A 13982-nucleotide genomic window follows, 5' to 3' on the forward strand; every position below is an offset into this window, starting at 1 on the left:
TAAGAACTAACACTGGCTCGGCGCCTATAGCTCAACCGGCTAAGGCGCCAGCCACGTACACCTAAGGTGGCGGGTTCGAATTCCCAGCCTGGACCCGCCAAAACAACAATGACGGCTGCAACCAAAAAATAGCCGGGCGTTGTGGTGGGCGCTTGTGGTCCCGGCTACTTGGGAGGCGGAGGCAGGAGACACGCTTGAGCCCAGGAGTTGGAGGTTGCTGTGAGCTGTAATGCCACAGCACTCTACCCAAGGGGACAGCTTGAGGCTCTGTCTCAAAAAAAAAAAAAAAAAAAAAAAAAAACAATGACAACTGCAACAACAACAACAAAAACAACAAGAATAGCCAGGTGCTGTGGCGGGTGACTGTACTCCCAGCAACTTGGGAGGGTTAGGCAAGAGAATCGCTTAAGCCTAAGAATTTGAGGTTGCTGTGAGCTGCTATGCCACAGCACTCTTCCAAGGGTGACGTAAGATGCTATCTTTAAAAAAAAAAAAAAAATTGGGTGGCGCCTGTGGCTCAGTGAGTAGGGCACTGGCCCCGTGTACCGAGTGGCAGGTTCAAACCTGGCCCCAGCCAAACTGCAACAAAATAATAGCCGGGCACTATGGTGGGCGTCTGTAGTCCCACTACTTGGGAGGCTGAGGCAAGAGGATCACCTAAACCCAAGAGCTGGAGGTTGCTGTGAGCTGTAACACCACAACACTCTATCAAGTTAGAGACAAAGTGAGACTCTGTCTCTAAATAAATAAATAAATAAATAAATAAAAGATCCCGCCCCACCCCCCACCCCACCCCTGCTCGGCACCTGTGGCTCAAACAGCTAAGGCACCAGCCACATACACCTGAGCTGGCAGGTTCGAATCCAGCCTAGGCCCACCAAACAACGACAGCTACAACCAAAAAATAGCCAGGCGTTGTGGTGGGCGCCTGTAATCCCAGCTACTTGGGAGGTGGAGGCAGAAGACTCACTTGAGCCCAGGAGTTGGAGGTTACTATGAGCTGTGACACCACAGCATTCTACCCAGGGTGACAGCTTGAGACTCTGTTTCCAAAAAAAAAAGATCACCCTGATCATTAATGAACATCTCAGTATTGCTAGTACTACCCTCCTCATGCCTTCCTCTAATTTATGAAACTGTGGGGATAAACTCTGAGTAGAAAGAGGCTGAATTGATGATAATTAGTGAGACCAGTATGGCAGCCCAGAAATACCAAACTTAGCAGGACTAATGAAATTTCAACCGCTATACATTGACAGCACCTTGAAAAATACATCAAGTATATATAGTGAAGAACTAAAGTACACTTATCTATTTTAAAAATATACACTATACACTCATAAATATAAGAATTATACATGCCATACAGCATATAGTTCCTTTTCTTCTTTTTTTTTTTTTTGAGACAGAGTCTCACATTGTCACCCCTGGTAGAGTGCCATGGTGTCACAACTCACAGCATTCTCAAACTCTTGGGCTCAAGCAATCCTCTTGTCTCAGCCTCTCAAGTAGCTAGAACCACAGGCACTCACCACAATGCCTATTTTAGAGACGGGGTCTCGCTCTTGCTCAGGCTGGTCTCAAACTCATGAGCTCAGGCAATCCACCAGCCTGGGCCTTCCAGTGTGCTAGGATTATAGGTATGAGCCACTACCCTGACTTGTACAGCATATAGTTTCAAGTGCATGGAAACAAACTTACCAGTCATGGAGGGGGGCTCTTTTCGCTGCCCTCTATCACCTTTCCCTTCATAAACCACTGTAACATCATAAACTGCATCTAAGTAATTCTTCATAGCATCAAAAGCAACATAAGTTGCCTTTATTCGTGGTGTCAGCACATATTTTAATACTGCAAGGCCTAGAAGAAAAGTTGATTCAGTGTGGCCATAAATTAGTTACCAAACACCTCTGCAAAAAGTTCAATAACTAAATTATTTTTTTAAATTTCCACAAATAGTCAAGAATATATTAATGCCATAACCTCAAACACAGAGGGCTTTAAGTTGAGAAAGCACTCTCATATGCCTTTTCCTGTTTAAATCAACATTCATTTAACATGTATTTATTAACATCTACACCTACAAGACACTGTGTTGGAAACTGTCAGAAAAGTGGCCTCCAGGAGACTTACAGCCACTGCAAACTCTCCAGTTAGTAAACCCTGACCAGGGCAAATGTTACTACTCTCATTTCTGGAAGGCGGCATTGCACCTAGGATCTCTTGTGGCACGTTAAGAGTATAATCCACAATTTCCGACTCCTAGTCCATCACTCCTTTAACTCTATTTCTGTTCAAATAGAGATGAAAGGAGGAGAAGGTCACTTAAATGCTCCCCCCCTGCCCACCATGTATAATATTTGAAGTGAGAGCTGATATGTTCCACAAATTGTGAAAAACTAACCTGATATTTTTAGACCTAGCCTACCTTCTTGATATATTTTAAAAAGAGAGAGAGAGACATAATTCACATATCCTACATTCACCATTTTTTATTTGTAGTTTTTTGGCCGGGACTGGGTTTGAACCCGCCACCTCTGGCATATGGGGTCAGCCAGTGCCTTACTCCCTTTTACCAGTTACCATTTTTTAAAATCTTTTTTGGGGGGAGAAAGAGTCTCACTATGTCGCCCTCAGTAGAATGCCATGGTGTCCCAGCTCACAGCAACCTCAAACTCATGGGCTTAAGTAATTCTCCTGCCTCAGCCTCCTGAGAAGCTGGGACTACAGGTGCCCGCCACAGCACCTGGCTGTTTTTTGGTTACAGTTGTCATTGTTGTTTAGCAGACCTGGCTGGTTTCAAACTCGCCAGCCTCAGTATACGTGGCTGGTGCCATAACCACTGTGCTACAGGTGCTGAGCCATATTCACCATTTTAAAGTATACAATTCAGGGGCCTCAAATCTATTCACAGAGCTGTGTGATTACCACGATCCACTTCCAGACTTCTCATTTTCATCATCCCAGATGAGCGCTCTGCAATGTCTGCACAGTGTTCCGGATATCCTCCCTACCTCCCAGCCCTGCTACCACTGCTCTATTTTTTGCCCTACAAATGTGCTTATTCTGGACATTTTATGTAAATAAAACCATGCAGTGTGAGCTTTTGTACCTGGTTTCTTTCACCAACCATAATGTTTTAGAGATTCATCCATACAGGCATGTGTCTGTACTTTATTCCTGTTTACGGCTGAGTAATATTTGACAGCGTGGACAGAACACACTTTGTTTACCTACTCATCAGCTGATGAGCAATTGGTTTGTTTTCACATTTTGGCTGTTATGAATAATGAACATTCATATAAACTGCATATAAATGCTGCATATCAGCAAGTTTTTGTATGAACATATGACTTCAATCCTTTTGGGTGTATCTGACATACTTTAAAAAGCTTCTTTAACTGTGGAAACACTGCAGTTATCTAAAGTGATCACATATTCAGTAGTGCACCTGCTAGCATCAAGGGTTTACTCCTCTCTACTTCCCACTACCTTCCTTTCCCCTGACTAAACTTTTATTGACAATTTAGCAGAAAACAGTACCCTTTAGAAGACAAATGAAAATAGACTAGAAAAACTAGTCTGCATTTTCTCCTGGACTCTCTCCAGGGAAAAGTAGCTGCATGAGGAAGATCAGCTACAGTGTGATAAGACCATCCCACAGAGGTGGTGCGGGAGAGAAAAAGATTTCCACAGCCACACGTCTGACGAAGTCCCCAAGGCAAAGGCAGTTTATTCACAATTTAGTCACAAACTTATGACAAAAAATCTGAATAATATACAAACTAGGAAAAATTTACTTGCCAAATAAATTAGTTAGCACTTCCTTCCCTACTAGTAATAGTAAAGTTCATCCGATTTTATTAAGTCCAAGGTTTCAAAGAATTACCCTGTGGTATTCAAAAAGAACAATTAATTATTAGATGCTAAGTAAGTTAGTAAGAAAATAAAAATATATAAGCTTGGCACCTGTGGCTCAAGTGGTTAAGGCGCCAGCCACATACATCTAAGGTGGCCGGTTTGAATCCAGCCTGGGCCTGCCAAACAACAATGACGGCTGCAACCAAAAAATGGCCAGGTGTTGTGGCAGGCGCCTGTGGTCCCAGCTACTTGGCTGAGGCAGGAGACTTGCTTGAGCCTAGGAGTTAGAGGTTGCTGTGAGCTGTGATGCCACAGCACTCCTCTCCCCAGAGGGACAGCTTGAGACTCTGTCTTAAAAAAAAAAGAAAAAGAAAAAGAAAAGAAAAATATAAGAGAAATATTTTTTAAAAGTAAAAGGGGTTACAATGGGCTAGGTGCTCGTAGCTCAGTGGTTATGACACTAGCCACATACACTGAGGCTGGCAGATTTGAACCTAGCCTGGGCCTGCTAAACAACAATGACAACTACAACAAAAAAATAGCTGGTCATTGTGGCGAGCACCTATAGTCCCAGCTACTTGGGAGGCTGAGGTGAGAGAATCCCCTTAAACCTAAGAGTTTGAGGTTGCTGTGAGCTGTAACACCACAGCACTCTACCAAGGGTAGCATAGTGAGACTCTGTCTCAAAAAAAAAAGTTATAATTAAAGTCTGAAAAATATTGGCTTTGTGATATGAATAAGAGATTGTCATTATTAATTATATATAAATAAAACCAAGAAAAAAATCTTCTTTTCCCTCACTCATAACCAACTGGAAAAAGCCTTCTAATTCAGGAATAAACTAAAACAGCTCTAATTACTCCAAACACATTTTCTATGTCAAGTTTTCTGTTTCAAATCCAAATCTTGCATGTTCCAGCTCTCAAAAAGGAAGAACCAACAAGGGAGGAGAAAAACTGCAGATATGGTGACAGAGATGCCCAAGAGGAAAAGCATTTAAGAAGGAAATGGTCAGCTGCCTTCTCTGGGACACACTGAAGGGCCAAGCTAAGAAGTGACCACCTGGAGAAATAAATGGAGGTCCTATGTTACCTTGACCAGTATTTTCAATGGAGTGGTAGGAAAGGAAGCTCAGAGTGGGTTAAGTGAGGTGCTGGTATGTGAGATGAGAAAAAACAAACAAACCCCCAAACTCAGCAAATTCCAGTAGGTATTTATTCTTGGGCTACTGATTTCCACAGATTTGAATAATGTGAGATATCTTTGCCATTATAAAAACAGAACCTAACCCTTCTTTGATAACTCAGAAGTCATCTTCCACTTCTAAACCAGAGCCTGTAAACTCTAGTTCACATTGAGAATTATTTGCAGTTTCTGATCAAGTGATGTTCAAGGGACAAAACAACTCACTATCCTGAAATCTTGGGTCTGTGTTACAGTTTCATAATAACAAGAGAGACTAACTGAGGCACCTGGGGCTCAAGGAGTAGAGTGCCAGCCTCATGTTCATACACTGGAGGTTACAGGTTCAAACCTAGCCCCGGCCAAAAACGGCAAAAAAAAACACTAACTGAAATTTCAATGAGAGACACAGAAATAACTTAGCTGCTCTAGCTTGCACCCACCATATTGAGATCTGACTCTGCCTCCAGAGAATGACATAAGCTTTGGAATGCTGACTACTAAGCTACTCCTTCCCATGGGGATCTGGTGTCGTCCTAATACCTGCTTTGCCTTACTGCCATTTCTAGATCCTCAACTGCTACCTAATATGAACCTACTGTACTTTTGACAAAATTTCTACCTCAGAGCCATCTGCAGTGGCATTCCAGTATAACTTAAATTGTGCAGTTAACACTGCATTTTGAAAATGTTATAAATGACAAACACACTGGACAAAAAGACTAATGATCCATTTTTAAAAGTTTATATTTACATATAGAATTCAGGTTGCAAAGCATTTAACATATATTATCTCACTTGATTTCCACAAATTAACGGAGGCTTAGAAAGGTAAGATGACTTACTCAAAGTCTCACAGCTACCAAGAACTTATAATATCTATTTCAGTATTTTTTTTTTTTTGAGACAGAGCCTCAACCTATTGCCCTAGGTGGAGGCCGTGGCATCACAGCTCACAGCAACCTCAAACTCCTGGGCTTAAAAGTGGTTCTCTTGCCTCAGCCTCCCAAGAAGCTGGGACTACAGGTGCTCGCTACAACGCCCAGCTATTTTTTCACTGTAGTTGTCACTGTTTGTCAGGGCTGGGCCAGATTCGAACCTGCCAGCTGTGTTGTATGTGGCTGGCGCCTTACATTTGAGTTACAGGCGCCACCTAGTTCAGTATTTTTCCATTCTGTAATTATTAATAAGCAAGACATTATTCTAAAACTACACATGTATATTAGAGATAAGGAGGCAATACAAAATATCTTACACATATGATAGAATATTTTAGAGATATAAAATGTTCTCAAAATATAAAAATATTAAAATAAAATATTTCAAGAGTATGCCTAGTTTTGTCAGTTCCTCTGTTTTCACCCTCAGTATCAGCTACCAATGTTTGCCATTATCAACAAATAGTGGTCCCTTTTTCTCCACTTTCTTTCTTTCTTTTTTTTACTATTGCCCTGGGTTGAGTGCCCTGGCATTATAGCTCACAGCAAGCTCCAACTCTTGGGCTCAAGCAAGCCTCTTGCCTCAGTTTTTCTATTTTTAGTAGAGATGGGTCTCGATTTTTGGTCTCGAACTCATGAGCTCCACCCATCTTAGCCTCCCAGAGAACTATGATTACAGGCGTGAGCCACCACGCCCGGCCTTTTTCTCCACTTCCTGAGTGGAACGACAGATGGAGTTACCAAGATGGTAAATACGAGTGTATGGGTAGAAAGATAAACTGCATCTTTGACTACTGAATTGGAGAGATGCCTCCTTTGGGCCAGCCAAGTGAAGCTCTCTAGAGAGCAATTGTACATATTGGTCTCAAGTTAGGCAGAGAGAGATGAATGGGAAAAAGCTTTTTGTGAGTTATTAGCAGTCAAACGGTGGCTGAAGCCACCATGATTTAGAGGAAGAGCATCATGAAAAACAAAGAAAGTGTAATGAATTCAAAACCAGAGTCAGAAACAACCCAGAAAACAGTAAAGAATATAGACAAAGAGGAAGCTAGAAAAGAGACTATGGAGCAGCCCTACAAAAATCCAGGGAGAGAATGTCAACAAGAAAATCAAGAATTTCTTATCAGATCATAATGAAGTGAGGGGTGACTAAAAACTGAAAATAGACACAACCAAAGTTCAGATCCAGAAAGTTTTGGTTGTTAATGAAGGCACAGGTGGGGAAGGGTGATGCTGTCAGGAGGAAAACGTAAGATTGAAGGAGAACGTTTTATCTTTGAAATGTGAGAAGAGCAACAGAGACAATGCTATTGCAGAAGAGTGACAGAAATGACAGACGATGAAGTCTAGAGTCGGTTACGAGAAGGGAGAGGAAGCCAGAGGGGAACCCCCTGCTCCTGAGCCATTCCTGGACTGGAGATGTGTGTACCTGGAACAAAATAAACAAGTATTTTTTTTTTTTTTTTGAGACAGAGTCTCACTTTGTCGCCCTCCGTAGAGTGCCATTGTATCATGGCTCACAACAACCTCAAACTCTTGGGCTCAGGCTATCCTCTTGCCCAGCCCCCCAAGAAGCTGGGACTACAGGTACCTGCCACAAACCCCAGCTATTTTTACAGATGGGGTCTCTCTCTGGCTCAGACTGGTTTTGAACCTCCGAGCTCTGGCAATCCATCCACCTTGGCCTCCCAGAGTGCTAGGATTACAGGTGTGAGCCACTGTGCCGAGCCTCAAACTAGCATTTTAAAAATGTATTGTTACAAATAATCTCGTGTACATGTGCTTATCTCTTCTGGCAAGAACCCTGTAAGAATTCCACTTTTATCAGGCAGTGCCTGTGGCTCAGTGAATAGGGCACCAGCCCCATATACCAAGGGTGGTAGGTTCAAATCCAACCCTGGCCAAACTGCAACAATAAACAGCCAGGCGTTGTGTCAGGTGCCGTAGTCCCAGCTTCTTGGGAGGCTGAAGGAAGAGAATCACCAAAGTCCAAGAGCTGGAGGTTGCTCTGAGGGCTTAGTGCCTATAGTTTAGCAGCTACGGTACCAGCCACATACAGCAGGGCTGGCGGGTTCGAACCTGGCCAAGGCCTGGTGAACAATGACAACTACAACAAAAATATAGCTGGGTGTTGTGGCAAGTGGCTGTAGTCCCAGCTACTTGGGAAGCTGAGGCAAGGGAATCGCTAAAGACCAAGAGTTTGAGGTTGCTGAGGGCCGTGATGCCTCAGCACTCTATGGAGGGTGACACAATAAAACTCTGTCTCAAAAAAAAAAAAAAAACATCCACCTAAGCCGTAGATAGACTGTAACATGATCCACAGCATAGAAGTATGCATTTTAACAAGCATTTAATTTGCCACTAATCTCTCAAACATACATAACAGCAAACAAATGAATTAAGGAGAAGAAACTCCATTTTCTGAGGGATAATAAACACATTCATTCAAAGAATGAATATATTCATCTATTCAATTGTTATAAAATATATATATCTTCTCTGGGAACAAAACTAAAAAAGTCATTATCTTTAAAAGTTGTTTGTTCAAATACAGTCAAATTTTTACTTACCTTGTTCAGCTGCAAATGCCTGACTAGTTGAAAGGATTTTTGTTTGTTCTGGATTATACCTCGTACCTTCTGGGAAAATCACAAGATACATCTGTGTGGCATAAAGAAAATTAGGTTTATTTTATGTGAGCTTTGTTGCTGCTGTTGTTAACAATGGTAACTATTATAATGGTAATTATAAGAGAATATTTCCTATGGTGGGAAAAAAAAATAAGGATATCCATTAACTTATGACCTTCATTTCCCATAGAGCTGCAAAAAAGAAAAAAATAAGAATAATAATTCATTAGACTCACTGCCCACAGCTCAGTGGTTAGGGCGCTGGCCACATACATTGGGGCTGGCAGGTTCAAACCCAGCCCAGGCCCGTTAAACAACAATGACAACTACAATGAAAAAATAGCTGGGCACTGTGGCAGGCACCTGTAGTCCCAGCTACTTGGGAGGCTGAGGCAAGAGAATCACTTAAGCCCAAGAGTTTGAGGTTGCTATGAGAGCTGTGATGCCATAGCACTCTACCAAGGGCAATGTAATGAGACTTTGTCTTTAAAAAAAAAAAATTATTAACTTATAACCTTTATTTCAAGCAGAATAACCAAAATTCAATTAAGTCTGGACATAATATGGACTATATTTAAAATTCAGTCTTACATTCACTGGTAGAACAGTCACTGAGAATCTAAAAACATTTCTAATTACATGCTAATAACTTACTAATTAAAAATTTGGCCATGACAGGCTGGCTCACATAAACCTTCAATTAATGAAAAACCCTTCTCCCTCAAGATCCTGTAAAATGACTAAATTTTATAAAGATGTACATTTTATTTATTTATTTATTTTGTAGTTTTTGGCCGGGGCTGGGTTTGAACCCGCCACCTCTGGCATATGGGGCCGGAGCCCCACTCCCTTGAGCCACAGGCGCTGCCCTAAGATATATGTTTTAGAAATCAGTACCTTTAAGTATCAACACTAAAAGTACATCTCATTTGAGGAAAATCATATAAGATATCTAAATTTCCAGCATGTAAAAGTGCTCACACTGCAAATGCTTCATACAGAATTCCCATATTAGAGAACCTCTTTAATGGCCTATAAATGACTTAATTTATAAGCCACCTCATATTTTTTACATGAAGGAACTTGAAATAATGTACTTATAAATAAATAAATGAGACTATGAAGCTAGATGTTTACTAAGTAACCAGTTAGTCTAAGCTTTTGTACTTATTTGCTTGGAAAAGTAAAAACAGAAATATTAAAATTATATAGCAACTTGAGAACTGAGTTACAAAAACTACACTAATAATTGTGTTTGACAGTCAAAAGACAAAAATAAGACATTTACACCAAATCTTTTCAAACACAAATACAATATAGAAGGTGTTCAGGGGGAAAAAGCTACATTCTTTTCATCCATTCTCACCAGATCCCAGACAATATTGTCTATCTATATACATCTGGCACAGAAGCATCTGATTATCCAGAGGACCTATGATTATAAGACTCCAATTTTTTTTTTTTTTTTTTTTGAGACAGAGCCTCAAGCTGTCCCCCTGGGTAGAGTGCCGTAGCATCCCGCTCACAGCAACCTCCAACTCCTGGGCTCAAGCGAGTCTCCTGCCTCTGCCTCCCAAGTAGCTGGGACCACAGGCGCCCGCCACAACGCCCGGCTATTTTTTGGTTGCAGCCGTCATTGTTGTTTGGCAGGTCCGGGCTGGGGATTCGAACCCGCCACCTTAAGTGTACGTGGCTGGCGCCTTAGCTGGTTGAGCTATAGGCGCCGAGCCATAAGACTCCAATTTAAGGAACCTATGTGACAGTCTGGATTTTTTTCATCAGACAAACTCTTTCCAAGTTTCATCTGAAATATTGGTACAATGATGGTATCTCTGAAAATTATGCATTTTCAGCTTTTTATTCATCTGTACAGTAGTCCTGAGAACCTGTTATCATATTTGATAATGAAGATTGATCAGATCTTGTTAGGAAAATGTAGAAAAATGGAGGTAAAATTAAGTAAAGAAATTCCTTACTATATTCCAGCAACTAAAAGAAAAAACAGGAAAGTATTAAAGTTAGTTCTCAAAACCACAAATCTATTTTCATGAAATATATTTTATAACAGTAAATTTATGCTGAGAGCCATGAAAGCAATTACTGTGGGCAATTAGCTTTTAGCACAATTATTTATAAATAAATTGATTCATTCAAAGATAAAACAAAGAGAAAATAAATGAATATAATGATTCATGATTTCCAATATTAATAATAACTCATATGGTGTTATTTTTAATTTTCTATTCTTAGATGTTTAATTTAAAAGACTTTTGAATGCCATGATGTACTGTATAATTTAAAATAAGAAAAAAAAAAGGTCAGCCAGAGAACAAAAATAAGGTATATTTGGGCCAGGTATAGAGGCTCATACCTGTAATCCCAGTTGAAAAGCCAACAAAGGATTTAGAATAGTATATAGACTTGGTTGATAAAGCAAAGGTGAGACTGAGAGGATTAACTTTAATTCTGAAGTAAGTTCTTTGGGTAAAATGTTATTAAACAATATCGAATGCTACAGAGAATCTTGTGAAAGGAAGAGCCAGCTGACACTACAAACTTCACTGTAGTCTTATTTAAAGAAATTGCCACGGGGCGGTGCCTGTGGCTCAAGCAGTAGAGTGCCGGGCCCATATACCGGAGATGGCAGGCTCAAACCCAGCCCCGGCCAAAAAAAAGAAATTGCCACAGCCACTCCCACCTTCAGTAACCACCACCCTGATCAGTTAGCACCATCAACAATGAGGCAAGAATGACTCTCAGTGGAAAGATTATATGACAAGCTGAAGATTCAGACGGTCATTAGTGTTTTTTTATGTACCTTGTCTTTGTAGATAGGATACTACCATATACTTAATAGTATTTGTGTAACATGTGGCCCCAGACAACTCTTATTCCTCCAAAAAAAAAAAAAAAAAAAAAAGATTGGACACCCCTGTGCTATAGTATGCTGTGAATCTAACTTTTATATGCACTGGTAAACCGAGAAATTCATGTCACTGGCTTTACCGTGGTATTTGTTTTATTGAAGTGGTCTGAGTGGTCTGGAATTAAATCCAGTTTCTTAATATTTTTAATAGTCCCAAATTGGGTAACATCAGATGACTACATGAACAAATTGTTATATATCCAGAACATGACATATTAATCAGCAGTAAAAAAACCCAAGCTATTCATACACATAATAATTTGGATGGAACTCAAAATAATTATGCTAAGTGGAAGAAGCTGGATCTACCCCAAAATAGTACAAACTGTACAATGCCACTTACATAAAATTGCAGAAAATACCATTTAATTTATATCAACAGAAAAGAGAGCAGCAATTGCCTTGAGATAGAATAGGTGCAAAGACATACAAAAAACTTTTGGACAAAATGAATATGTTCATTATCTTGACAGCAATGATGTTTTTAAGGATGTACACATGTATCAAAATTCATCAAACTATGCACTTTTACTGTATACAGTTAATTTATACATCAATTATACTTCAATAATGCCACAATAATATTTCAATTTATAAAAAGAATGATATTGAGACAGCAGACAGGAGATATATTATGTATAAAGGATATGATATAAGAAAGAGCCTGAGTTAGGGAAGGAACTAAGAAAACACTAGTGTCATGTAATGCAAAAATGAAAGAATGACATAAAACAGAATTAGACAAAACAAAAAGACAAGTCATGCAGTCTCTAGGTCTAAGGTGTAAGGGGAGAGTGAAGCATGAATGCCACAGGGTTGCTTTCTGTCCAGGATTTCCTCTTGGGGTAATGGAAATGATCTGGATTTAGATAATGATGATGGCTGCCCAACTCTGCAAATAAAATCCATCACTGCCTCTACTTTCCACAACTCAGCAAGCAGGAATCCAAATTTTAAAAGAGACTCATTATTAAACAGAATAAAAGTTACATTTCAAAAATAAGATACAATTTGGTGGGCATATAAAGAATAAACATCAAATAATGCTATTTTATGGCCATTTCTCCAGAGAGTCAGTGATATTCTACAGGAAATCGATTTTACAAAAACTATAACTGGACAGTACAGAACTGTGATAGCACAGCCTGAATACCTGGTTTCCAAACCCGCCTTGTTGGGTGGCACCTGTAGCTCAGTGGGTAGGGTGGCCACATACACCAAGGCTGGTGGGTTCAAACCCAGCCCGGGCCAGCTAAAACAACAGTGATAACTGCAACCAAAAAATAGCCAGGCACTGTGGTGGGTGCCTGCAGTCCCAACTATTTGGGAGGCTAAGGCAAGAGAATTGCTTAAGCCCAAGAGTTTGAGGTTGCTGTGAGCTGTGACACCACAGCATTCTAGCCAGGGTGAGAGCTTGAGACTCTGTCTCAAAAAATTAAGTAAAATAAAATAACCCAGCTGCTCCCCTGGCAGGACTTGGGTAAACTCTTATCTTCTTTGTGTCTCAAATTTCCTTGTCTAGAAAATAAAAATTTTAATGCTACCTATACTTCACAGAGCTACATGTATTGTGACGGTAAAAGGTAGTAATACATAAAATCTACTTAATATAGTACCTGGAGCAAAATTCTGCAATTTGCTATTGTTCCAATTAAAACATAGATCTGCTTTAGAAATCTAAGCTGACCTATTCATTGGAAGAAGACTAATGAGACATAAATCATTAATCACCTATCTTAATCTGGTGCTCTGCCTTCCCACAGTCAGTCTTGCATGTCACGATCTCAGGAACAAAGACTTCTAAAGGCAGTAAGACTTCTAAAGGCAGTAGTACTCTCAGTTCTCTCTCCTGTATGTTAGTCATGCATGGCAGACAGTACAAATGGAACATCAAGATTTTAAAATAAAACTTTTCTTTTCTTCTTCAAGTGTACTCATATGTTAACTTCTTTACTATTGTTTTCAAATTACTGACAAAAAAACAGCCATTTTTTTTACTTCCCACTAAAATGGAAAAGTTGGCTATAGAGGAGGGGAAAGATTAGAATATCAAGCTGGCTGCACTCCGGAAGGCTGAGGTGGGTGGACTGCCTGAGCTCAGGAGTTGGAGACCAGCCTGAGCAAGAGTAAGACCCTGCCTCTACCAAAAACAGAGAAAACAGCCAGCATAGTGGCAGGCACCTGTAGTCCCAGCCACAAGAGAGGCAGAAGGATAGCTTAAGCCCAAGAGTTTGAGGGTGCTGTGGGCTGTGACGCCACAACACTCTACTCTGGGTGACAGAGTGTCTCAGAAAAATAAATAAATAAATAATGAAAAATAAAGTAGGCTCGGCACCTGTGGCTCAAATGGCTAAGGCACCAGCCACATACACCTAAGGTGGCGGGTTCGAATCCAGCCCGGGCCCGCCAAACAACAATGATGGCTGCAACCAAAATATAGCCAGG

General features: G+C 40.4%; 1 protein-coding gene across 2 annotated transcripts in view; it reads right to left on the reverse strand.

Moving 5' to 3' along the window:
* The window catches only part of AGPAT5 (1-acylglycerol-3-phosphate O-acyltransferase 5), a 61862-nt gene that overhangs the window by 9636 nt on the left and 38244 nt on the right, over positions 1–13982 (reverse strand). The window contains exons 5-6 of one of the 2 annotated variants that reach the window (XM_003797278.2): positions 8552–8642; positions 1702–1860 (exon numbers count right to left, since the gene is read on the reverse strand). In XM_003797278.2, coding sequence (XP_003797326.1) covers positions 1702–1860; positions 8552–8642 — 250 coding nt within the window. The remainder of the gene's footprint in view (positions 1–1701; positions 1861–8551; positions 8643–13982) is intronic. The other variant, XM_023517577.1, reaches the window with a different exon arrangement.

The sequence above is a fragment of the Otolemur garnettii genome, unplaced genomic scaffold (genome assembly GCF_000181295.1).
Source record: "Otolemur garnettii isolate 467f Iridium unplaced genomic scaffold, OtoGar3 scaffold00114, whole genome shotgun sequence".
In the NCBI taxonomy this organism is placed as follows: Eukaryota; Metazoa; Chordata; class Mammalia; order Primates; family Galagidae; genus Otolemur; species Otolemur garnettii.